This window comes from Lithobates pipiens, unplaced genomic scaffold (genome assembly GCF_037356315.1).
Source record: "Lithobates pipiens isolate NorthernLeopardFrog02 unplaced genomic scaffold, aLitPip1_a1.2 Scaffold_1, whole genome shotgun sequence".
Lineage (NCBI taxonomy): Eukaryota > Metazoa > Chordata > Amphibia > Anura > Ranidae > Lithobates > Lithobates pipiens.
The window spans coordinates 154,254,488-154,280,839 of record NW_027507685.1 but is presented as its reverse complement, the minus strand read 5'-3'; the positions used below and the strand labels follow the sequence as shown (position 1 = coordinate 154,280,839).

The 26,352-nt window shown below is 44.7% G+C and overlaps 1 protein-coding gene across 5 annotated transcripts in view; it reads left to right on the top strand.

Moving 5' to 3' along the window:
- The window catches only part of FPGS (folylpolyglutamate synthase), a 115,673-nt gene extending 96,406 nt beyond the window's left edge, over positions 1–19,267 (top strand). For all 5 annotated transcript variants that reach the window (XM_077478719.1, XM_077478720.1, XM_077478718.1 and 2 more), the window contains exons 12-15: positions 1,986–2,136; positions 3,049–3,124; positions 4,753–4,819; positions 18,491–19,267. In XM_077478719.1, coding sequence (XP_077334845.1) covers positions 1,986–2,136; positions 3,049–3,124; positions 4,753–4,819; positions 18,491–18,915 — 719 coding nt within the window. In that variant the 3' untranslated portion in view covers positions 18,916–19,267. The remainder of the gene's footprint in view (positions 1–1,985; positions 2,137–3,048; positions 3,125–4,752; positions 4,820–18,490) is intronic.
- The last annotated feature ends 7,085 nt before the right edge of the window (positions 19,268–26,352 follow it).

Genomic DNA, 26,352 nt, shown 5'->3' with positions numbered 1-26,352 from the left:
TAATAGCATAAAAATAAAAAGAATTCCGGTGTATATATACCATAGTTTGTAGACTCTATGCCTTTCACACAAACCAATCAGTATACACTGTGTCACTCAGTGGACAAAAAAATGTAATATTGATTGCCTCAAGGAAGAGCAACTTATTCAGCCTTAAGGCCCCTTCCTCACTGAGGCAGGATCGGCGTCGGCGGTAAAATGGCGCCATTTTAGCGGCAGTATTCGGGCGCTAGCACGGGGTATATCCACGCTGCCCCATTGATTTCAATGTGCAGGAGTGGTGTATACAGCGCTCCTTCACTGCTCCAAAGATGCTGCTTTAAGGACTTTTTTTTTTTTTTTTTTTTTTGTTTTTGTTTTTTCTGTCCTGCCGGCTCACCGCTCCAGTGTGAAAGCTCTCTGGGCTTTCACACTGGGGACACAGGATCGCCTCTTTCAGGGTACTTTGCAGGCAGTATATTTAGCGCTGTAGCGCCTGAAAAGTGCCCCAGTGTGAAAGCGGCCTTAGGCTTAGTAGCTTTAGTCAAAATGTACAGTATTTACAACTTTCAACAACATTAAAGCGTCTTCTCCTATGTGAGGGTTTTCAGCCATCTTTATTGACCGGCACAGGATGAGATCACACCTGCACATGTGCAGGAGCTAGTCATTCTGGCACTCAGGCGTTGAAAAGCCAATGTAACCTGAGTTGCACAGGCACAGCTTTAGTTTACAGTCTGGGGATTGCTGTGAGCAGGCAAGTAATTGTAGTTTATTGTAGAAGAGACATATATAATGGTAAAAGATGAGGTTGTGCCGAGTAAATGGCGGGCCAACATATCAAACCTTAAAATGCATGTGCCCGTGAAATGGCAACAGACATCAGTACCCTATATTTTGCACACTTTAAAATACCCTACAGGTCATTCGATTAGTTATTTAGGAGATCCGGTGCTCAAATTATTGCTCGCACTCTGGTGTGGGCAGCGATGAGTAATGTTTTTCGCAATTGGGTTTTTGTGCCTGTTTTTTTGGTGACAGTTTGTCTTTAATGAGACATTGAGGAGTCCTTCAGTGAATCGAATGTAGTGCAGGCTGAGGGTGCGCCCATTACTGGGGGCAGTGGTGGCCCGTCCATAGGGGGTGCCCGGGAGCCGCCCATTCCCCCAAACCACCACCCCCCCTCCCAGGCAGTTTTTTTTTTAAATATGTCCCTTAAAAAAAAAAAAATAATTTTTTTAAATGTCATTGTGTCCCGGCGCCGGGTGCAGTGCAATATGGGAAGCACCACGTCGATGCAATCATGGGATTGCAGGCAAGGTGCTTCATTTGCCCCCAAAAATCTCGCTCTGTGGTGCGGTCAATCATGCCACAGCTTCCGGCATGATGGACTGGCCTGGCGAGTGCAGTGCATAGACTCAGATGCATTGAGCAGCGCTACCGACGTTGAATGTGCAGCCTAGTATATGATGTGCAGAGCCCTGTGTATAATGTACAACTTAGTATATGATGTGCAGCCTGGTATATGATGTGCAGAGCCCGTTGTATATGATGTGGATTCTATAAGGGGCGTGGCTTATGAGAAGTGGGGGGGGGAAATGTGGAGGGGTGGGGTCTTGCGCCCCCCCATTCTAAAACTTCACCAGCCGCCACTGACTGGGGTTTTTCTTTGGAAGTGATCAGTGGCTGCCCAGCCGCAGGATCAGTTTTAATTGACAACCAGCAGTCGGCTTGTCATATATGCACTCACTGCTGCAGCCACCGGGAGTGTGTGTAAAACCCCCCACTGTCAGGTCTGTACAATGTATGGACCTGGCAGTAAAAAAGGGGTAAACCTCTTGCATGGGTATTAATGCAGGATAACTGGTAATGGGGTCCAGTGGCCACCAGGGGGCAGTGTCGGCATTCAGAATAGTTTTTCAAATGTGTGTTTTTTGTCTGTTTTTGTTTTTTTTCAAGCACAGTTATCGCTGCTTGTTTTAAAATGGTGTTTTGTTGCTTTTTAGGTTTACAGGACACGGTATGGTTGGGGCGCACACAGGTGCTGCAGCGGGGCCCTATATCTTATTACATTGATGGAGCTCACACTAACAGCAGCATTATGGCATGCGTCAGATGGTTCCAACAGGTGGCGCTCAATGAGGAGAAAGCTGGAGCGTAAGTGCATTGGAAACATACAAGTAACACAGAATTCCAGTATAATATTCTGTTATCCGAAAGGCTATTTACCAGGTAAATGTGAAAACAAATTGAATCAGTATAAAGCCTCAGTTGCATAAGTGGTAATCTTTTAAAAACCTCAGATCTAATTGACCAGGTAGAACGCACAATTGTTTAAAAGCAAAGCTGTCATAGGAAGACCTGTTCTAATAACTATAACTGCAGGTATGCCAGCACATACTCCACACACTATATCTGGGTGTAGACTTGCTGGAGTTGCCATTATTAGGGCTATCATCTTTGCTTCACAACCTACGGAGTCTCTGATCTGGAACAGACTGGCAGTTTGGTGGCTCAGGTTTCACTTGCTGCTTGCTTGTTTCAGGTCAGTGACACATTAGATAAACCAGGATCAATATAACTGGCCCACAGTCTACACCTTAAAAAATCCAGCTTTATGTTACATAGGAGGTAATATGGTCATGTTTTTACCTTGATAGATTCCCATAGGAAGTTCTTTACAGCCCCCACTACCACCAAACATCTTGTGCAAAAGATGGGGGGTATTTGCAATTGGCTGTATTCTAGTTAGTGTTTCTAGTGACTGTAGTAACTGTAATAATTAGATTTCCATTACTTGCTGTGTGACAATAGTCACCTGGGTAAATAGGGTAAAACTATGTAGTGTGGACACAGACCGCTAGATAAACCTGACAGAGGATCTAACCCTTCCACCCTCAATCCAAAACTGAATTGTTTTGTTCATGCGTATATTTCCAAATACATGTTTGTTTTTTCGTATGGAAGTGACTATCAATTTTAACTTCTAACATCAAGGACTTTATTGTAGACAGGTCCACTTTAATGGTGACAAACATGTGTTGTAATGTTGGTGCAATGTCATTACAGGGGGTCTGTGGTCCGAGTTCTACTGTTTAATGCCATGGGTGACAGGGACACAGCTGCCTTGTTAAAACTGCTTCAGGTAAGTTTTTTTAATGCATATTATTCCAAGCTGGAGTTCTTGAATTGGTCCCTAAATCAAAAACAAGTAACCGTCGCATCAGACCTAGTTCTACCCCTTGTCATACGGCTGAAATATAAGGAAGATGTTGGTTTAACAGCAATCTTAAAAAAGGACATAAACTCAGAAGAAATATATATGTATAGCATTTATAAACTCACTGGGCTAAGAATTGGCATTCTAGGATCTTTCTTACTGTTTCTGCAGCTTGGTTTCTTTATCTGTTCCTGCCTAAACCGGCGCCATGTTTGGGGTTGCCTTCCGATTCCAGCGTCATCTGTACTTCCACCCTTTGCTCTCTGTTAAAGCCAGAATCTCTGGCATGCACAGTAAAGATTAACCAAGCCTCGTTTTAGTATACCATTACCATGGCAACGGCCCAGCAAACCAATAAGAGCACACATGCAAATATTCTCCCAGTGTTAAGCATGAATGTCCTTGTTCATACCCCCTGTGACGTAGCTGGTCACATGGAATGTTTCAAGAACACCGGGATCTCATGGGATTGTGATGCCGTGGAGCTCTATCGGAGGCATGGCACATAGATGCTTAGACTTACGTCTTACCGAGTGTGCGGTAAATGAGGGACAAAATGCACATGCGCGAGTGACGTCACTGAAACGGATATCGATGATACCTCCTAAACTGCTCAGTTTTAAAAAAAATTTATAGCCGCCTACAACAAGTAAATGATTGCAAAACCCTTTACATGCAGTAAAGTTGGGAAGGGGAGTTCATAACCACTTTAAAGTGGTTGTATGGCTGAAGGGTTTTTACCTTCCTGCGTTCTATGCAGGAAGGTTAAAAAAACCTTCTGCTTGCAGCAGCCTCCCCTGCCCCCCAATAAATACCTGAGCCCCCTCTTAATCCAGCGATGTGCACGAGAGCAGTGGTTCTCCTGGGGCTCTCCAATCTCAAAGGCTGAGACGAAGCAGCAAGAGCCATTGGTTCCCACTGCTGTCAGTCACAGCCAGTGAGGAGGGAGCGGGGCTGAGCTGCACTGTGTGTGTGTGTCTTATGGACACGCAGAGGCAGCTTGGGAGCAAGCATACACAAGTGCCCCCATAGCAGGTGGATTGCTATTGAGACACTCAGCAAGGGGGGAGGGGCCAGGAGTGCCATTGGGGGACCCAAGAAGAGGAGGATCGTGGCTGCTCTGTGCAAAGCCATTGTACAGAGAAAGTAACTATGGCATGATTATTTTCTTTAAAAAGCCTTTTAATATCAATTTAATGATAATGGTTCAATATATGTAATGCTTGAGAAGACTGTCAGGCTGCAGACCTAATAGAGGGAATGAGGGTCAGAGGGGTGGGCATGCTATGTATTTTTTTGGGCTGGTGATATGCTGCAGAAGATAAGAAACTGGGGAACATGTTACTACACAAGGCTAATGGAGATCAATGCTATTACTATAATCAGTGTTTCCACTGCAGACTGCTGAGGTCCGAGGGCCGTACATCATATACCAAATGGCTGCAGGTTGGCACCAGGGGTTTAGCTAGTGCACATAGAGCTAGATTGGCATTAGTAAGAATAGCTCAGTAAAATGGGAGTTCTTTACACGTAATCTGTGTCTTATTTTGCAGCCCTGCCATTTTGACTACGCTGTCTTCTGTCCTAACATCAGTGAGGTGTCTGGAGTGGGGATTGCAGGTGAGTGTTCTGCACTCTGGACCTTAAAATGTGTCTGAAAACATCCTGTTTTCTTAGCAGAAACTCAGATTTGGCTTTTACAGAGGTATAGAAAAAAATAAAAATAAAATGGAGAATTTTGTTTCCCTTAATGGATTTGGCCTGCAATACATATTAATATCAGTTTCAATAGATTGCCCATCTTTTATGAACAAGCAGTTTAGCAGCAATGGAAATGTTGATTCATACACTCCAGTATCTTGCTCAGTGCAAAAACATTTTGGTTAGCATATTTCTGTTACATTAAAGTTTGTAAAGTCTCCCATTCTAGGCTACGTGTACTTTCGGCAGTCAGCAGTTCTCTTTGATCAACAACTGCTGAGTTATAATTATGGCAGCATAGTGTGTGCATTGCCTGACTGATGGACTTGCACTAAGGCTGGCCATACATTATACAATTTTGTTGTTCAATTTCCTTTTAGATTTACCTTCAACTATGGGGCCGAGGACCTGCCTGATTGCATACAAAGTGTTTAGGTTTGACCTCATATCATTTGGTTTTTGGCAACTCCAAATGAAAATTGTACAAGAAAGTTGTATAATGTATGGCCTGCCTAAGGAATTGTAATGCACAATCACTAATAAACAGGAAACGGAGTGTGCATACTTAATCTGCAAATATGGCTGCTCCCATGTACCTGTAAACTGCAAATGATCAAAACAATATGGTAGAAAGGAGAGTAAGGCTGGCTTCACACTATTGTGAATTGGATGTGGGTTTCTTCACATCTAATTTGCATGTCAGGAGATTGTGACCGCCTCTCTATGGAGCCACTTCACACATCTCTGGAGTGGCTTTGGTGCAATTTGCACAGGGGTGCTGTGCGTCTTCTGGAAAGAATTTAGCCAAAAATTCGGACTGAAATCAGACCTGAAACTATGAACATGGACACACCGAACCCCTGCTGTGAGACGCTCCGTGCTTCAGTGTGACTCCAGCCTCAAGCTTAGATTGCAGAAAGGATTCTTTACTGTTAGAACCGTTACAAATGTGGAACTCCCTCCCCTATGAAGTGGTTCTAGCTGAGCGTGTCAACGTCAAAAAAACTTTCAATGTCTTCCTCAGGAAGCAGAATATAACGGCTTTAGAAATTGTTAGGCAATACAAATCACACACACAGGCTGAGCTTGATGGACTTGCGTATTTTTTTTTTCTTCAGCCTCATAAACTATGTAAAAATAAATATTTTAAAAATAGTAATGCATACATACAAAAAAAGTAATGATTTTGCCTCACGTTTCCCCTAACAGATATACTAAAGCATGGTTTCTTTTTAATTAAAATCAGGTATTTAATTGACATTCCAGAGTTGCCGGTGCATGGTGAGGTTATTTTGGAACAGGAAGCAGCTAAGCTTTGTCTGGTCTGACCGTTAGGAAGTGGATCAGACGCTTGGCAAAACTCTAGACTTTCCTGTGTAAAGGATCAAATGCTTAACATGAGAATTGTTCCCCCCCCCCAAACAGCTCTTTAAGCATTTTGTGTTGTCTTGTTGCTTTGGCACTTTGCCACTCAGTAAACTGGGCATAGGAAACCTTCCAGGTAGGTGGAAGTGGAGGCATGGAGAATGTATTTTACATTGCTGTCAAGCTTATATGTTGCTAAGTGCAAAGAGCACCTGTAGTTTTCTAGCAAACAGCATGAAGTCGGGGACCAGGGTGGTAAGGTAGAAGATTAGCTGCTCTGTCACCTCCGCCGCATTTATGAAAGTTTTTCTACCATCAAGGGATGCTGCTTACGAGAAATGTTATCTTCTCACCAGGTTTATGTAGGATTCCTCCTATATTCCAAAATGATAAATGAAAAGAGGTCTAGCATCTTCCACGACTCCCACGCTAAGTTTCTTTAAGGTGTGGAGCCCATGGTGGTCCTCCGCTCTTCCAACTTTGCATCCGACCAGCCTAACTGATCTTTTCTCTTTTTGCTAGCTTTGTTTCTTATGATTCTTCAAGTTTTCCAAATGGGGCAAGTTTCTTGAGTTGCTTTGCTTTTTGCGCCAATCGATGCCTTTTAAATTTCCTGCTTTCTCATGGGTTTTACTGCAGAAGGGATTAATGCTGAAGGACCAAGTGTTGACATTTTGCTGGGTCCTGCATGCACCCTCTTTCCTGACATTCTGTATAGAGGAAGTGTCTACTGCAAAAGAGCAACGCAGAGTTCTCCTGGAACTCTGATCTCTGGTCTGTTTTTACTGCCTGTCTACAGTGACCCTGGTCACTTCTGGCCTTTAGACTCATCGACTACTAGCTGCCTGGGTTTGGCTCGTAGCCTGAAGTAGTTGCATGACCACTACACGTGATCACAACATGTCTGCATTTAGACACAATGGGGTTTATTTACTTAAACTGCCGAGTGCAAAATCAGGTGCAGCTCTGCATAGAAACCAGTTCGCTTCCAGGTTTTCTTGTCGCAGCTTAATTAAACAAGTTGAAGTTAGCTGGTTGGCTACCATGCAGAGCTGCACCAGATTTTGCACGCTCCAGTTTTATTAAATTGACCTGAGAGGGACAGTAGTGCTGCAATGGGTGTCCCCAGCTCACACGCTAATAATTATGGGGACATTTACCGTTTACTTTCTGATGGCAGTGATGTATCGAATCTGGAAATCTGCTACTCTTTGGTTATAGGCCTTTTGTATTTGAGTCTCCCTTGGCTTCATCAGGTGAGGTCGAGTCCTCTTCCTTTTTGGCGACCTCTACTGCACTTCTGCAAAACTTTGTGGCCAAATTCACCCAATTCATAAAGCGTGCAAAATATGCATAAGCCTTCTTCCCCACCCTGCTGCTCTATCAACAACTCATGTCCCCATGGCCTTAGAGGCTGGGCTGAAAGTGTCAGTGACCATCTCTAACTGATTCAGGGGCCACCACAATCTCTGAGATTGCCTTTTTAGAAATCTTGGTCCCTGCCTTTACCTTGTATGAGAGACGGTCTCCTTTATTGATGCAGTGTATGCTACTCTGCATCTGGATGATCGGTTGCTCATTCCTGCAGGTCCTTGGGTAGTTTGACCTTTAGGCATCTTGTTGCAGAGCGCACCCCTTTCAGACTAAATCCTTTCCTCTGGCACACACTCCAGCTCTTTTATCCCCTTCCTGCCACTGCTCAGATTAACAGACCTTCCTATGCCCCGTGGGGGTCTCCTCAGTCCAGGAGTTCTTGCTCTAACTCCTGTGTCTGCTATAGCCTCAGTAGCTGTATCCCACCCTGGACACCATCCTCGCCTTAGAGCAGTTCCCTTGGGGTATAAAGTGGTACCCATCAGTTTTATCACCCCCTTTTTTTTATTTTTTTTTTTTCCTACCTTTTTAAGTACAAGGTGTACTTCCATCCTAGCCGGGCCACAGCAAAGCACATCATTTCCTCTTCTCCCCCACTGCCTTCTGGGACCTATGTGTGTCCCAGAAGTCGAGGTGCCCAATCAGAAAGCCACTCATGCATGCACAGTAGGAAATCGGCTGTGAAGGCTCCACTGCTGGTTACGCTTAGTTGTAATGGTGGCACCTGTCCCCCAGCCAGTGGATGAATCGGCCTTGGGGGGCCGTCATCGCAGGCTCCCTTGACAGGTATGTGTCCTTATTAAAAGTCAGCAGCGGCTGGAACTCTGCTTTAACAAACAGAATTCCCTCTCCATGGGCTAATTCCATGCAAGATCAAGCCAGGTCTGATTTCATCAGGAATTGGTGCTGGAAATTGTCTGTCATTTGTAGGCAACATGCCTTCTGCCATTAGTCCAGGGATCTAGTTGTATCTTTTACCTTTTTGTGGGAGTGTTGGATGATGTTGGACAAGCCTGAGGCACTTCCCCCCCCCCTTCTCTCATCTTTTTGATCTACTTTCTTAATCGCACATCATGGGACATAGAGCCGTAGTAATTACTATGTGGGTTATAGGCCACCTTCAGGTGATGGACACTGGCACACCCTAAGACAGGAAGTCCACTCCCTAATATAGCCTCTCCCACTACTGTGAGTACCTCAGTTTTTTTCGCCAGTGTCTAAGGTGTTGGTCATGAGTAAAGATGTGCTGAGCTTCACTGGAGCAATCCTGGCTGGGGCTAGCTATGCAGTGGGATCAATTCAAAGTGTTTTTAGGTCAAATTGAATGGTACCCGGGCCTCGTGACAGAAGAAACGAGGTTTAGCCCGTAGCGCCTCTTTTTAGAGAGCTGGACCCCAGGATCCAGTACTTTTGGTTTTTCAGCCATAAGGTTTTTCTGGCAGGATCTTTTATGGGACCAGGAGTGTGGATCTCCTGGTTCCTGAAGGTTTTTAAATGGAGCCCACCGTGAGAGGTGAAGATTGGGTCTGTTAGTTTTATCACAGAAATCCCTGCAGTGAGGAAAAGGTAAGTGGAGATTTCTAAGGAATTTTAAAGTTTCTTATGAATTGTCTCCTTTAAAAAGTACATGTTAATGCCTAAAAGTCACCACTGGGGGCTGTATAGAGCATGTACCTTGTCATGCTTCCTCAAAGATCAAGCTGTCTCAGCAGAAGATCTCCCTCCGGTGAGTAGCCCAGGACTCCGATAAGTTTGAGGGGGGGATTTTCTTACAAAAAACACCCCCCACCTGGACAAAGCTCTCCCCCTCTCCCTGGATGGGGGAGGCCAGAACGATTGGCGTTGCACTCTGTTTATTACCGCCCCTGCCCGCCGGTTTGATTACCAGGTCCCCTCCCCCAAACACACACAGATCCTGTCGGATCGGAGGCCTGCATGGGAAAACGCGCTTTTTAAAAGGGAGGGGGCGGGGCTTAGTTTGGCGTGTGGCAACATTCATTGCAGGAGTATGTTTTAAAAGCTCAATTTTTTTGCTGGCTGCGGTTGTTGTAGGGAGACGAGCAAAAAGGCATGTAAGAGGTGACGCAGGCATTTCCATGGCACATTTACTAAAAGCATCAGAATGAGCATTAAATAGCAGCGGCAGTTGCTGGACTATTTGTGCAAGCAGTGGATGCGATTTCTTCTGGTAGTCCCTTTGCATTTGTGCATCGGGCTGTGGTCAGAAGGGGGGGGGTGGCCGGTCAAAGTAATCGATCAGGGCTATCAAATATCACAAATGTATCTGTCTTCAGGGTGTGCCGAAGCCTCAGTTGGTGGTTGATAACCAAGAATCTGCAAAAGGGAAAATCTTTCCTACCAGTTACCTGGAAGATGGTAACAATGACCTTGCCCATCAACATTCTAGAAATCCGGGCAGCGCTCTTGGCCCTGAGGGCCTGGACATTCCGGTTACAGAATTGTCCTGTCAGGATCCAATCTGACAATGCCACAGCAGTAGCCTACATCAGTCACCAAGGGGTGCATGAGAAGTTGTGCGGCCCAAAGAGGTGAATCGTATCTTAACTTGGGCAGAAAACAATGTACCTTGCCTATCAGCAGTCTTCATTCCGGGAATAGAAATATGGCAGGCGGACTAATTGAGTCGCCAGCCGCTGATCCTGGGAGAATGTTCGCTTCACCCCAATATCTTCCTGGCAATGCGCCGAAGATGGGGATCCCAGACGTAGATCTATTTTGTGTCCTGGTTCAACAAGAGAATCAACAACTTTGTGTCAAGAACAAAGGATCCGAACTGCCAAATACGCATTTTTTTTTTTCGATACATTCAATTAAGGCATGCCTTTCAGTCCCAGTTTGGAGGAAGACCTCTTGACTTTGAGCCCAGTGATCTAGAACTGCTGGCTTGTAGTGACTCTTTAACTAAACCAGTTTCCAGCCTATACAAAGACCTCTTTCAAGAGACAAAACTGTTGGAACCCTGCAGACAGGAGTGGATAGCTGCAACCTTGGGGTTAGACAGAAATGACTGGGACGATATATGGGGAATTGCAATTCAGACCCTGGTCTCTACTAGGGACAGACTAATTTACTATAAATTCCTGCACAGGATCTGACCCCAGCTAGACTTGCTAGAATGTTTTGGGAATCAGCAATCATCTTGCTGGAGGTGCTCCTTGCCACTAGCAAATTTTATGCATATTTTTTGGGAATGCCTACAGGTCAGAGCATACTGGCAGGCAGTAGCAAGCTGTATAAGGTCGGTCACCTCTATTTCGATTCTCATGACGGTTGAGGTATGCTTACTACATCTGGTGGAACCCCTGGCTACTACCAGGGCTATTAGAACTCTTCTTACCCCAGGGGTTGGCAAATTTGCTTTGAATTTAGGAGCCAGTTAAAAAAGTTTGGAGCCAGTTTTTTTTTTTTTTTTTTAAGAGTGGTATGGATTGTCAGCTCCCGGGGTAAGGCCACTCATTTTCACCCCCTATCCCTAACTCACAATGGAGGACCCAGTCAATAACTCCAATGAAACGCTGCTACATCAGGGTTATGGGCTAACCAGAAAGAGTAAGGCTGGCAACAGGTGGCACTGGCAGGCACGTGGAACTGGCAGGTGGCCCTGGTTTGGAACTGGCAGGTGGCCCTGGTTTGGAACTGGCAGGTGGCCCTGGTTTGGAACTGGCAGGTGGCCCTGGTTTGGAACTGGCAGGTGGCCCTGGTTTGGAACTGGCAGGTGGCCCTGGTTTGGAACTGGCAGGTGGCCCTGGTTTGGAACTGGCAGGTGGCCCTGGTTTGGAACTGGCAGGTGGCCCTGGTTTGGAACTGGCAGGTGGCCCTGGTTTGGAACTGGCAGGTGGCCCTGGTTGGTGATGGCACTGATTGGCAGTGGCACTGGTTGCCACTGGCAGGCACGTGGCACTGGTTTGGAAGTGGCGGGTGGCACTGGTTTGGAAGTGGCGGGTGGCACTGGTTTGGAAGTGGCGGGTGGCACTGGTTTGGAAGTGGCGGGTGGCACTGGTTTGGAAGTGGCGGGTGGCACTGGTTTGGAAGTGGCGGGTGGCACTGGTTTGGAAGTGGCGGGTGGCACTGGTTTGGAGGTGGCGGGTGGCACTGGTTTGGAGGTGGCGGGTGGCACTGATTGGTGGTGGCGGGTGGCACTGATTGGTGGTGGCTGGTGGCACTGATTGGTGGTGGCTGGTGGCACTGGCAGGTGGCACTGATTGGTGGTGGCTGGTGGCACTGATTGGTGGTGGCTGGTGGCACTGGCAGGTGGCACTGATTGGTGGTGGCTGGTGGCACTGATTGGTGGCACTGATTGGTGGTGGCTGGTGGCACTGATTGGTGGTGGCAGGTGGCACTGATTGGCGGTGGCTGGTGGCACTGGTTGGCACTGGTGGTTGCAGGTGGCACTGGTTGGCACTGGTAGGTGGCACTGGCAGGTGGCACTGATTGGCGGTGGCAGGTGGCACTGACGGTGGCAGGTGGCACTGATTGGCGGTGGCAGGTGGCACTGATTGGCGGTGGCACTGGTTGGCGCTGGCAGGTGGCACTGGCAGGTTTCACACAGAGCACTCTGTTACTGAAATGTAACAGAGGATCTGTCAGAATTGAGCTTAATGTCGGAATGGGCAGGACCCAGCCGGGGTTTGGAACTTACAAGTAACTGAGGCGGGATCTGTCAGATTTGAGCTTGATGTCGGGGTGGGCGGGACTCAGCAGCTATCAAACACCAGCCAACTATTGGGCTGCTTAAAAGGGGCAGGGCCACATACACGTAGCGGCCCGCCCAGATCCCATTGGCTGGTGTTTGATAGCTGCCGGGTCCCTCCCACCCCGACATTAAGCTGAAATCTGACAGATCCTCCTCTCTCCACGTTGCTTGTCAGTTTCACACACTTAGCGCGGTGCCGCCGAGTGTGGAGGAGGGAGGACGACGGCAGTCCGTGTTCATGCGCTGCATGTCTGGGGCATCAATAGTGAGTGGGCTGGTGGCAGCTTAGGCGCCAGGTTGCGATTTCTGGTCGCATTGGCGACCTGGCGCCTGGGGTTTGTCGAGCCCTGTCTTACCCTATTGCGGTTTTATGCCAAAAAGCGGATTATTTTCTCCTGGAAAAGTTTGTCAGACCCAACCTTGGAATCCTGGAAAGCATTGGTTAACAAGGCAGTACCATTTTACAAAGCCACCTACTTGAGTAGGGGGGGCACTGACCAAATTTGATAAGGTGGGGGGGATAACCTATAACTATTGGTGTGCTAGGCCATAACGGGGGATGTATATGACTGGCATATGGGAGAAAATTTTGATAATTCTGCATTAGAATAACTGGTCACTTTTGTAGGGGGGACGAGTTATTTCTTCATATAAAATTCTTGGTGCTGGGGGGGGGGGGGGGGGGGGGGGGGGGCAGCATACTTTGGACTGCATTTAGCATCACGGCCCAAAATGTCGGACAACGCGGGTGCGGTGTCACCTAGTGCCCTCCTCCAGAGGCCAACTTGATTGGTATATATCTAGGCAAAAGTTTTATTGTTTTGGGGACGGTGGGGGGGTTTAACTCTACGCTTAATTTTTGTTTTTTTGAATAAAAAAGAATTAAAAAGAACAAAGGATCCATTAACATTCGGTACAGATGCCTTAGTATTCCAGAGGAATCAGTTATCACCGATTTTATGCATTTCCTCCTATTCTGCTTCCACGACTGCTTCGCAGGATCAAGCAGGAAGGGAAATCGGTGATTCTTGTGGCCCCGGCATGGCCCAGAAGATCTTGGTGTTCATGGGTCATAAAGATAGCGGTAGGGGACTCATGGACCCTACCACCACATCCCCGACCTTCTCTCGCAAGTATTCCATCCTACCTTACAAACACTAAATTTATCGGTTTGGCTATTGAGACCCACATTCTGAAGAAGCGTGGGCTGTCAGGTCCAGTGGTATTTACCTTGGTTAATGCAGAGAAGCTGGCTTCCAGAATCCTAGATTATAGAGTCTGGAAAGCATATGTCTCCTGGTGTGAATCCAAGGGTTGGCACCCCAGGAAGTATGTCATAGGTTGAATTCTTGACTTCTGTAGATGGGTTAGAAATTAAGCTGGCCTTGCGTACTATCAAAGGCCAGGTTTCAGCCTTATTGGTATTATTTCCACAACCATTTGCTTCACATTCTTTGGTTCGTAGCTTATTCAGGGGGTAACGTGGCTTAATCCTCCGGTTAAGTCACATCTGAACCCTTGGGACTTGAATTTAGATCTATTGGCATTGCTGAAACAGCCTTTTTGAGCCCATACAGCATTTCCCCTTGGTCCTTTTGACAAGGAACATTTTTTCTGGTAGCCATATCTTCTGCAAGAAGGGTATCAGAGTTGGCTGCTCTTTCTTGTAAAGAGCCATATTTGATTATTTTACAAGGCTAAGGTAGTATTGCATCCTCATCCTAACTTTCTACCGAAGGTGGTGTCTGGTTTTTATCTGAACCAGGATTTTGTTCTGCCTTGATTTTTCCCAGAACCCCGTTCTACAGAAAGTAAATTACTACATCCTCTTGATGTGGTAAGAGCACTCAAGGTCTACTTGAAAGCGACTGCTCAGATTAGAAAAACTGATGTTTTGTTGTGTTGCCTGAAGGTCCTAGAAAAAGGACAGGCAGCATCAAAATCTACTATTTCTAAATGGATTCAGCAAGTAACTGTTCAGGCTTATGATTTAAAAGGAAGATTCCACCCTCTCAAATCAAAAGCGTGCTCCACTAGGACTGTTAGTGCTTCGTGGAAGTGCATCACCAAGCTTCCATGGTTCAAATCTGCAAGGCCTCAACTTGGTCTTCAGTCCATACATTTACCAGATTTTATCAGGTGAATGTAAAAAGACATGAGGATATCGCCTTTTGGGCGTAGTGTGCTGCAGGCCAGGGGCGGATCCAGGGGGGGGGGCAACGGGTCAATTGCCCCCCCCGAAAATATTTCACTTCAAGGCTTTCTCCCTCCGCCACCTATTTACGTTTGGCGAGGAATCGTCTAAATGCAGTTGCAGGGACTTTATTTCTGCTTCCCCCACTCAAAGATGGCTTTAGACATATTCAGTGTGCCCCATCCGTTCATTTAGAGGGGCCCAGGCGGTGGCGTCCTTATGGGGGTAAAGACCATGGTAAAACTGGGGTCGCCGCTACACGCTGTGTAGTATTATTAGCAGAGCGGTGCGGACGTGCCCAGTGTTACTTCCCTGTCAGGCGGAGTGATCTCCACCCGACAGGAGCTCCCTAGTCCCGGCTGGCGTGACGTCATATTTCAGAGGCCGGGAGCGCGAGATTCAAGACAAGATGCTTTCCGACCTGTGAGCCCATCTGCACTGTCTGCAAGTGAGTGATCACTTAACTGCTTTAACTCCTTAACAGTGTGTTAGCTGTGTGAACTGCTGAAGTGGTTAACACTTGGAGGGAAGGGGAGGAGGGGAGGGGTGTTAATGCAGTTAGAATGGTAATTGTAATACACAGCATGGAGGGGGGTAATGTACTCACTGATGCATTCATGACCAATGGCAATTAATTAACCCCTTTGTGCTGCATTAGTGGCAGTGGTACCATCATTATTAATGAATCCCTTTTATGCTGCAGCATGATGGGGTTGAAAAAAAACACTGCTACTAATGCAGCACAAAGGGGTTAATTAATTGCCATTGGTCACAAATGCGTCAGTCGGTACATTACCCCCCTCCATGCTGTGTATTACAATTACCAATCATCATCATCATCATCATGAGCCACAGCACCTGTATTGTGTGATTATCATGATGATAATGATGATATAGAATGACATTAAAATTAATCTTTAGGCCTCATTCACACAGGAGGCATGCTGCAGACATGCGGGCTGTCTTTAACTGACTTGGGGATGGATAAAGTGTGGGATATACTAAAAGGAATGACAGAAAGGAATGTCCCATAAAGTTTTGTACATATCCCTGTGCTGGCATCCCATTTATTTCTACTGACACACACAGCTTTTGTGTCCCAATATGTCCTGCGTGGGTCCCAGAATGCTTGCCAGGTGCCTTCAGGTACCCACCCCAGCATGTCATATTGGGACTAAGTGGCTGTGTCCATGCAGCCATGTATTAGAATACAAATAAATGGGATGCCGGCATGGGGATGCATCTAACACTTTAAAACAGTGTCACTGTTTTAAACAAGGTTATGACTGTATGATATGTTAAATACATATATTTTAATACAAACGTGTTCTGTAAGCAACACCTTATTTTCTGGCAGTGCCCCTCCCGAGACTAGACTCTGGATCCGCCCCTGCTGCAGGCAGCAGTATAAGTTCTCTAGTCTCATGTTGCCCTAATTCTGTTGTCTCCCTCCTCTCAGTTGGCATTGTCTGGAACATCACACGTGGTAATTACTATGGCCCTGTGTCCAGCGATGTACAATTAAGAAAATGGGATTTTTATAACAGCTTACCTGTAAAATACTTTTCTTTGAAATATATCACGGGACACAGAGGTCCCTCTCCTCTTTCTGGTAAACACATGTATTGCTTTGCTACAAAAACTGAGGTACTCCCACTAGTGGGAGGGGTTATATAGGGATTGGACTTCCTGTCCTAGGGTGTGCCAGTGTCCATCACCTGAAGGTGGCCTATAGCCCACATTGCAATTACTATGGCTCTGTGTCCCATGATGTACTTTAAAGAAAAGGATTTGTACAGGTAAGCTGTTATAAAAATCCTATTTTTACATGTCTGCCTCCAAGGATCATGGAGCTCCTGGTCTGGCAGATTGCTCAGTTTCCCTATCGGGCAGCTGAGGACTTCTCTCCCCATCTCCAAAGGTGCTCCTCTCGTTGGAGAATTATCCTTTCTGGGACAAGATTTTGTAGTTCCAGGAAAGTTGGTTCCTTCTACGTTGTGGGATGCTTTGCTTGACACCATTTAGGCACTGGTGTGTCTTCACTGAGGAGAAATTAGTTCTTCCTTTTATCAGGAAAGGTTTGTTCCTGCTCTGGTTGGTACTGTGCGATTTAGTATTACCTGCACTGGTCCTCTTAATGATGATACTCCTGGAGGCCAATTCTTGGCTGTTAGATTATGGACATGGAGGAGAGGTTCATGCACCATGTTGCATCTCAGACACTGCAGGTTAATGTTCTTGGAGGAGGGTCCCCTGTCACCTTGAGCTGTCTGCAGACATATCAAACTAGTCTCCTGATGAAAGTATCCTCTGACAGGAACAGGGAATTACTTTGTGGGACTTGTCCACCTGGAGTTAAGCCCTTCCTTGGCTGCTTCAGATTTGCGAAGATGATTTTCCTGGCCCTTTTCACTGTTTTGGATTCACTTCGTTAAATATTCTTTGTTATCCTGATATGCTGCTGCTTTATTGGATCAGGAGAGGCAGGATCATTCTTGGGCCTGTCTCTCTTTGAGATGAAGGGCAGGCTGGATTGTTTTTCCCTATTAGGGCTCACTCACAGGTCCCTCCTGAGTATGTGTATCTAGCTTGATCAATCAGGTGGGTTATGTCTCCCTAGTTTTATTGGATTTTCAACTCCCATGTCCTGCTTAGCCTTATTAATGTGCTTCCATATGCATCTTACCTCTTTTGCTCGCATTGACCTGGGTGTTCTCTGGAGTCATGAGTATGAAATTACCCCTAGAGGTTTTTCCCTGGTAAATAACACTTTGGAGAGGTTCTTGTCCTGACAGTCTTTCTAGACACATAATGCCTTCTTTCTTGACCTTTTAGGGGTTCAGGTGAGTAGAGTCTTAAGGCCTTTCTACTTTGACCCGCTGGTCTTTCTTTCACAATTACATTTTTCCTAGGTTCCTTGTCTAGTACCTTTTTCCTATTAAGAGCTTGGTCCCGTTCCTTGTTGACCACTTCAGGCTACTGGGAACATGTTTTTCCTTTTTTAAAGAGGAAGTAAACCCTGATGGGTTTTACTACCCCCCCCCCCCCTTACTAAGTAAAAGCATAATGGGCTAGTATGCATTGCATACTAGCCCATTATTTTGCACTTAACTGCAAACGAAGACTGCAAAGTCCCTGCTGGTGGCCGCGTTTTTCTTCACTCCTCTTGCTTCCAGGGCTATGAACTCTGGCTCTGTGACTGGCTGGAGTCATGTGACGTCACTCCTGTGCATGTGTCCAGGAGCTGCCGGTCACGGCACGGCCCTTTTAGAAATGACACAATCGTGCCCTTTCTTCAATGCACATTCCACGATGACGGTGCAATTGTATATGATAGATATCTCCTAAACCATGCAGATTTAGGAGATATTTCCAGTACCTATAGGTAAGCCTTATTATAGGCTTACCTGTAGGTAAAAGTGGTTTAACTAGGTTTACAACCACTTTAATGGGTTCAGATTAACCAGCGTCTTTCTTGGTCCAAGGTTAATTGCTCCTATCCTTACAGAGTAATTCCTGTCTGGCTGGTGACAGTTTCTCTTTTGATATTGGGCATAAGGTTGATTTTTCTGCATCTTTTTGGCTGTATTGGTAGGTTTCCCTAATAGGCAGAGGGTTCGGCTTCATTCATTGTCTGATTTGAGCATTGGCCCTCCAAGTGTCTTGAGCTGTAGGCAGTGATGCCACAGCTATAGGCTGGGGACACCTAGGGTTAGGTGTCATCTGCAGTATTGTTTAGTGAAGCTAAACAAAATAAGGTACAGGTTAAACATGAAGGAAGTAGACAGCACTAAAATCTGGTGCAAAATCTTACTTTTTTGTTTTCTCCTTTTTCTGCTGCTACATAGTTGTACATATGCAGTTTATAGTCCTTACTATATACTTTACTATACTATATACTATACACCTAACTTCAATTCTACAATTTTTTTGTTTTTCACAGATCAGCAGAATTACAATGTGACTTTGGAGAATGTTCTGACCCGATGTCTAGAGAATCAGAAGAAGTGGAACATGTTAATGGAGGAGAGAAGCTGTTCTGATCCCTGGGCCTCCTCACTGCCTGTTGACACTTTAATTAAGGACAGCCCCCGCAGTTCTCCCTTACTCCTCACCCCTTCATCAGATCGTCTCTTAAACTGTAATTCTCTAGTGTTCCCCTGTATTTCACACGCCCTGCAATGGGCCACTCAGGGGCGGGACCCTGACTTCCCCTGCCTGGACAGTAATTTTCTCCACCACCACCCAGTGGCTAGCTCTGGCTCTGTACTACTAAGAGAAGCTGCCCATGTCCAGATCCTCATCACCGGGAGCCTTCACCTGGTTGGAGGAGCTCTGAAGCTGATCGACCAATCTCTTACTCAGTGACCAGGGATTATCCAGTCTTGACACCATAATGTTTACTTGAACGGTGGACCTGCCCTTGCTGCCTAATATCAGTTAACCTCATAGCTGCCAGAGACCTCTTCTCACATTCATCTTTGTGTCAACGTTTCTGAAAGCATTTGGTATAAGCCTGGCAAGTGCTGGGATCATTGATGCTCATTACCTCTGGACCATGCTCTTTTGTAAAGGGCTGCCTTTTTTTAAATCCATGCCAGATAACCATAGCAGATGTTGAAATTTCTGACTCCCCTTGTGTACATAGCTGGGAGAAATTTGGATAATGGCCCTGTATATTTTATATTTCATTCCTGCAGAAATAATTTTATTAAGAAGACTTGTGTGTTGGGTTTTTCTTCCTATAACCTTGTGTTCTGTTCTGCCTTACCAGTAGGTGGTGTATGTATGTGTGTATTTTATATACCTTTCCTGGTAGAGTGTGGCTCTCACAATGGCATTCATGTGATGCTCTGCGGAATATAGGGGGTCTAAATGTGTTCTAAACACTCCCCCACATTATGCTACCAGAAACCTGAACCATAGATATACCGCTAAACTTCAGACTAAAGGCTAAAAACATACAGCATATGAGAAATGTTTAGGTTGACCACACACTATACACGTTTTTATATGTTTACCATACCCTATGTAGTGTAAGGGTGTGTCTGATTTCATATACATTAAATGGATTGTTTAGGTTTATTATTCATATTAAATTCAGATTGTTCTCTGCAAAGTAAAGTCATAATGTGCTAGTATGAATCGCATACTAGCACATTATGTGACACTTGCGTGCAAAGGAAGCCTGCGGCATCCTTGCTGCAGGCCACGTCCATGTTCGCCCGTCTTCCTTCCAGGGCTGCGGACTCGGGTTGTATGTCTGCCTAGAGCCCCACGACGTCACTCCCACGCATGCGTGCGGGAGCCACTGGTCACGGCACAAGCTCCTGAAGTAACGGCCGCTCCTTCAGAGCCCATGCGCCAATGACATCATTGGTGCAGTATACAGTAAATATCTCGTAAACGACACATGTTTAGGAGATATTTACAGTACCTATAGGTAAGCCTTATTCTAGGCTTACCTATGGGTACAAACAACATAGGAAGGTTTACGACCTCTTTAAGGAATGCTGCAGGTCCGGTTTCACAAGGGTGAAACTTTAAACAATTGTACAAATAGGTACACATGTTACGTGGAGGTTTACAACCTCTTTAAATACTGTTTATAAGTCTAAGGGAGACTGTACAATCAGATTGTATAGTGTATGGACAATTTTACATGGCAAAAGATTTCTACAGTTGTGCTCATAAATTTACATACCCTGGCAGAATTAGATTTCTTAGCCATTTTTCAGAGAATAGGATGACACAAAAACTTTTCTTCCACTCCTGGTTAGTGTGTAGCTGAAGCCATTAATTATCAATCAACTGTGTTTTACTCTTTTTAAATCATGACAACAGAAACTACCCAAATGACCCTGATCAAAAGTTTACATACCCTGGTGATTTTGGCCTGATAACCTGCACACAAGTTGGCACAAAGGGGTTTGATTGGCTGTTAAAGGTAACCGTCCTCACCTGTGATCTGTTTGCTTGCAATTTGTGTGTATAAAAGGTCAATGAGTTTCTGGACTCCTGACAGACCCTTGCATCTTTCATCCAGTGCTGCACTGACGTTTCTGGATTCTGAGTCATGGGGAAAGCAAAAGAATTGTCAAAGGATCTGCGAGAAAAGGTAGTTAAACTGTATAAAACAGGAAAGGGATACGAAAAGATATCCAATAAATTGAGAATACCAATCATCAGTGTTCAAAAGCCTCGTACACATGATCGGATTGTTGGAAGGGGATTGTGTGATGACAGACTTTTTGCCTAAACTCCGACCATTAGTATGCTCCTTCAGACAATTGTTGTCCAACTTTTGGCCAACAAATTTTGGATGGCAGGCTAGCAAATTTTTGTCAGACAGCGGTCTGACAGATTTTTGTATCGTCTGTACACAAGTCCGTCACACAAGTCCAAAATACAAACACGAATGCTCGGAATCGGTGCTCACCAAACACAACACTAGCAGAAGGTACTCAAAGGGTGGCGCTCAAGAGCAGAAATTCCATGTAGTACATCACTACATTCATGTTTTTTGGCCAACAATTGTGTGCCGTTAGTATGCAACAGAAGTGCCTGGCACACACCCTTTGGACAAAAGTGTGACGCTCTTTTTGGCCAACAATCCAATCGTGTGTGTATAAGGCTAAACTCTAATCAAGAAGTGGAAAATGAGGGGTTCTGTTGAAACCAAACCACGGTCAGGTAGACCAAATAAAATTTCAGCCACAACTGCCAGGACAATTGTTCGGGATGCAAAGAAAAACCCACAAATAACTTCAGGTGAAATACAGGACTCTGAAAATGTGGTGTGGCTGTTTCAAGATTCAAAATAAGGAGGCACTTGAAGAAAGATGGGCTGCATGGTGGAGTCGCCAGAAGAAAGCCATTACTACTCAAATGTCAAAGTATCCTGCTTACAATACGCCAAATGGCGCAGAGACAAGCCTCAAACCTTCTGGCATAAAGTAATTGGGAGTGATGAGACCAAAATTTGAGCTTTTTGGCCACAACCATAAACGTTACATTTGGAGAGCAGTCAGCGAGGCCTATGACGGGTACACCATGTCTACTGTGAAACACTGAGGTGGATTGCTGATGTTTTGGGGATGTGTGAGCTACAAAGGCACAGGAAATTTGGTCAAATTTGTTGGCAAGATGAATGCAGTATGTGATCAAAAAATACTGGAGGAGCAATTGCATTCATCAGCCAAGAAGCTGCACATGGGATGTACTTGGACATTCCAACATGACAATGATCCAAAACACAAGGCCAAGTTGACCTGTCATTGGTTACAGCAGAATAAAATGAAGGTTCTGGAGTGGCCATCTCAGTCTCCTGGCCTCAATATCATTGAGCCACTCTGGGGAGATCTCAAACGTGCAGTTCATGCAAGACTTTACAGGAACTGGAGGCCTTTTGCTAAGAGGAATGGGCAGATTTACCATCTGAGAAGATAAAGAGCCTCATCCACAAATACCACAAAAGACTTTAAGCTGTCATTGATGTTAAAGGGAGCAATACACGGTATTAAGAACTGGGGTATGTAAACTTTTGATGAGGACCATTTGGGTAGTTTCTGCTGTGATTATGATTTAAAAAGAGTAAACACAGTTTATTGATAATAAACTGCTTCAGCCAAACACAAACCATGAGTGCAATAAAAGTTTTTGTGTTATCATTCATATTTGCTTAAAAATGGCCAAGAAATCTAATTCTGCCAGGGTATGTAAACTTATGAGCACAACTGTATATACACATTTGTGTAGGTTTTAATACAGCCCTGTATTAAAGCGAACCTGTCACTAGACCATCAAGTTTAAAGTCTTGTCATGAGAATATGTGCATATCATTTTTTTATGCATGTTCTATACCTGTAAAAGCATTAACTGTGTAGACTTATAAAAGACCTGCAACTGCTGCTGGGCACAAGCCATCTTGGATGTGATGCCTCCAGTCTTGGAGCTGCCACTCAAGTCACGCGCTATATATTCTTTCCCTCTTCCCCTGACGGCTACATTATTATACATGATTTATATAGCGCCAACAGTTTACGCAGCACTTTACAATGTATAGGAAGGGGTCAGTACAATTAAAATGCAGAAAAAAATATGAGGGCACTGCTCATGGAGCTTACAATCCAAAGGGAGGGTGAGGTGGTACAAAAGGTCTTAACTGTGGGGATGATCTGATTTGATGGAGGTGAAGCACGCATGGAAGGAGGTAACAAGGGAGCTACATGAAAAGTAACATAGGGAAAAGGGAAGGATGGAGGTGATGGAACAAGCACATACTTATTAGACATGCAAGGAAGGAAAGGTCTGTGCTGGGAACTCTCTCCTGGAGTAGTCAAAATTTCTACCATGTTCAAAGGCACAATTAAAAAAAAAATAACATGAAAACATAACTAAAAAAAAGAAAGAAAATTAGTTGGGACTTTTTTTTTTTTTTTTTTTTTTTTTTTTTTTTTTTTTTTTTTTTTTTATAATTAATCTTTATTAAATTTTCACAGTATACAGACCACATCTTAAAATAACATTACCTAAATTTCAATACATATTCCTTCCTTTCAGAGGCCTGAGTTTTAAAGTTCTAGGAAGGGGGGGAGATGAAAAAAGAACATCCATACATCACATCTACTTAACAAAATTAAAACAATTTCTAATCAATACCATAATCCCCTTTATCCTTCCTCGAGTATTTTCACAGTTCCTACATTTTTCCTAGTGATATACCCCACCCCCCTCCCTCCCACCCTTTCTAACAATACAAACCCCCCCCCCCCTCTCCTCCCCTCCAGTATAAATCTTTTGTGCTTTTATCCTACCATGTGTCGTGAATATGTTATAATGCTTCCCATACCTTTAATGTCCTCTACCCAGCTCCCTCCCACTACCCATCCCCCCACCCCGCTCTCTCCCAGTACCCATCCCCCCTCCCCCTCTCTTCTTCTTTTTCCTATCGTGATTTAAACTGGGGTGTGCATCTCTTCTATCCAATCTTTCCAATTTCTATTGAACTCTTTTAAGTTATTTCGTTTTGCGTATACTGCTCTTTCCTTATATAAATATTCATTTACAGCACTCATCCAATCCTCTACTGTGGGGGCTAGGTTTGATTGCCATCTCCTAGCAATCATTCTTCTGGCTTGGAATAGACATCTTAAAATTACAGTTGTTACTCCCTTTCTCTCTACTTCCTCATTTCTATATCCTAAAATACACACTATGGGGTTTAATTCTATCACGGTCCCAAAGACCCTACTTATTGTCTCTGCCACTCCTTCCCAGTATCTGAATAATTTAGGACATTTCCAGAGCATATGTATTAAATTCCCTGACCCCCCACATCTGGGGCAACGGTCATCTGTTCTCTTGCCAAATCTAAATAATTTCTGGGGAGTATAATATGCTCTGTTAATTACCATCAGATGGGAAATCCTATGGGAAGGAGAGACCGAGACCTTTGGGCATGCTGCTAGGATATTTTTCCACTGTGCCCTTGTTATATTACCTAGATCATGCTCCCATTTCCCCTTCTCAACCCTCCCTTTCCTCTCGCTGTTAGTCTGTTCACTCAGCTGGGCATAGAGTTTAGATATTAATCCTTTAGTAGGTCCTACTTGTACTACTGGATATAGCAAGGGCAGTTCTTCCCATGTTAATGATACATTTCCAAACTGGGTCTTTAAGGCATGCCTCACTTGTATATAAGCATAGAATGAATTTTGTGATATCTTAAATTCTTTTTGCAGTTGATCAAAAGATTTGATACCCCTGCCGCCATATAAATGGCTAAGCCTTACAATACCGCATTTTTCCCATTCTAAAATTTTTCCAACCCGCCATATTTCCTGTAGCTTCTTATTGTTCCAAAGAGGTGTATACTTTGTTATTTTACTATATCCCATTTTTTTTTTAACTATATCCCATAGCTTTAACATCATTTTTACTGTGGGACATCTACACTGGAATGAGTCCGCTTCCAGGGTCTCAATCAGCTTGCTATGTGGGGAGCCTGTTAATACTAATCTCCCATTTGGGGTTCCTCCATTTATCTCATCAATCCCCCCTAGCTGTTGTAATTGGGACGCCCAGAAGTAGCACTCCGGATAGGGGACTGCGAATCCTCCTTCCTCTCCCGGTAGCTGGAGCATCCGCAACCTCAATCTAGCCTGTCCTCCCTTCCATATTAACTCCCTAAATAGCATCTCGATTTTATTAAACCAACTTCTATTGATCCATATTGGAGCATTATGCAATATATATAAAAGTTGGGGCATCCATATCATTTTTATCAGGTTACATCTACCAGCCACCGAGAGAGGCATTCGCTTCCATATAGCAATTTTTTGTTTGAACTTAACCAATAATGGAACTAAATTATAACTTATAAATTGCTTAGGATCCCTTGTCAAGGTTACTCCCAGGTATTTCAACTTGTCCACTATTGGCATTTGGGGGGTTCCCAGGGCCGTTTGCTGATCAGCTGGGTCCAGAGGGAGACATTCCGACTTTTCCCAACTAATCTCCAGCCCTGAGAAGCCTCCAAACCTTTGCACTAATCCCATTGCCCTTGGTAATGAGTACCTCATATCCCCCAGAAACAATAGGATATCATCTGCATAAAGTGAGATTTTTTCCTCTCCAGTTTTCCTTACAAAACCGACTATCTCTCGGTTTGCTCTAATTGCACATGCCAAGGGCTCTATAGCCAATGCAAAGAGCAGGGGCGATAATGGACACCCCTGCCTAGTCCCTCTCCCCAGCTCTATTTTCCCGGATAACTCATTGTTAATTTTTAGTCTCGCACTAGGTTTATCATATAACATCTTAATCCAACCTATGAAGGAAGGACCCATGCCAAATTTCTCCAAGACTTTCCATATGTATCCCCATTCTACGCTATCAAATGCTTTCCTTACATCTAATGCCACTACTGCACCCGGAGTATCATTATCCATTGGGATCTGCAGATTCAAAAAAGCTCTTCTAATATTTATACTCGTTGACCTGTTAGCTATGAACCCTGTTTGGTCCATATGGACTAATCTTGCTATAATTCGACTAAGCCTATTCGCTAATACCTTAGCCAGTATCTTTGTATCGGTACACAAGAGAGAGATTGGTCTATACGCTGCAACATCTAGGGCGTCCTTTCCTTCTTTATACAACAGGATTATAACCGCCTCCATCATTGATGGTGGCAATTTACCCTCCCCACATGCTCCTCTTAACATCTCAAGGAGTTCAGGAAGCAGTATCTCGCCAAAATTTTTATAAACTTCAATCGGTAGCCCATCCGGCCCTGGCGACTTCTGGTTTGGCATACTCGCAACTGCTTCCTGAAGTTCTTTTAAGGTTATTGGGGCTTCCAGTTCTTCTCTTTCTTCTTGTTTCAGACATGGTACCTCTAATTGACCTAGAAATGTTTCCATTTGCTCCTCCATCCCCACTTTCTGTGCAGTATATAATTTTTTATAATATCCTTCAAATACTTGGCATATACTCCCTGTTTCCGTTGTAACCTCACCCTCAGGAATCCTAATCGCCGATATTGAGGAGGAACCCTTGTTATTTTTCACCAGTTGTGCTAGCATTTTCCCCACGCTTTCCCCCTCAGCAAAGAAGGCTTGCCGTTGGAACATATGTTGTATCTCTGCTTTCTTCAGAGTTATTAGCCTAAGTTCTTCTTGTTTATCTACCCAGATTTTTTCTTTGCCCTGGATGGGATCACTAATAAAATCTCTTTCGGCCTCTAACACTTCTCTCCCTTTTTGTACCTCCTGCTCCCTAGACTTTCTATTTATTTTTGCT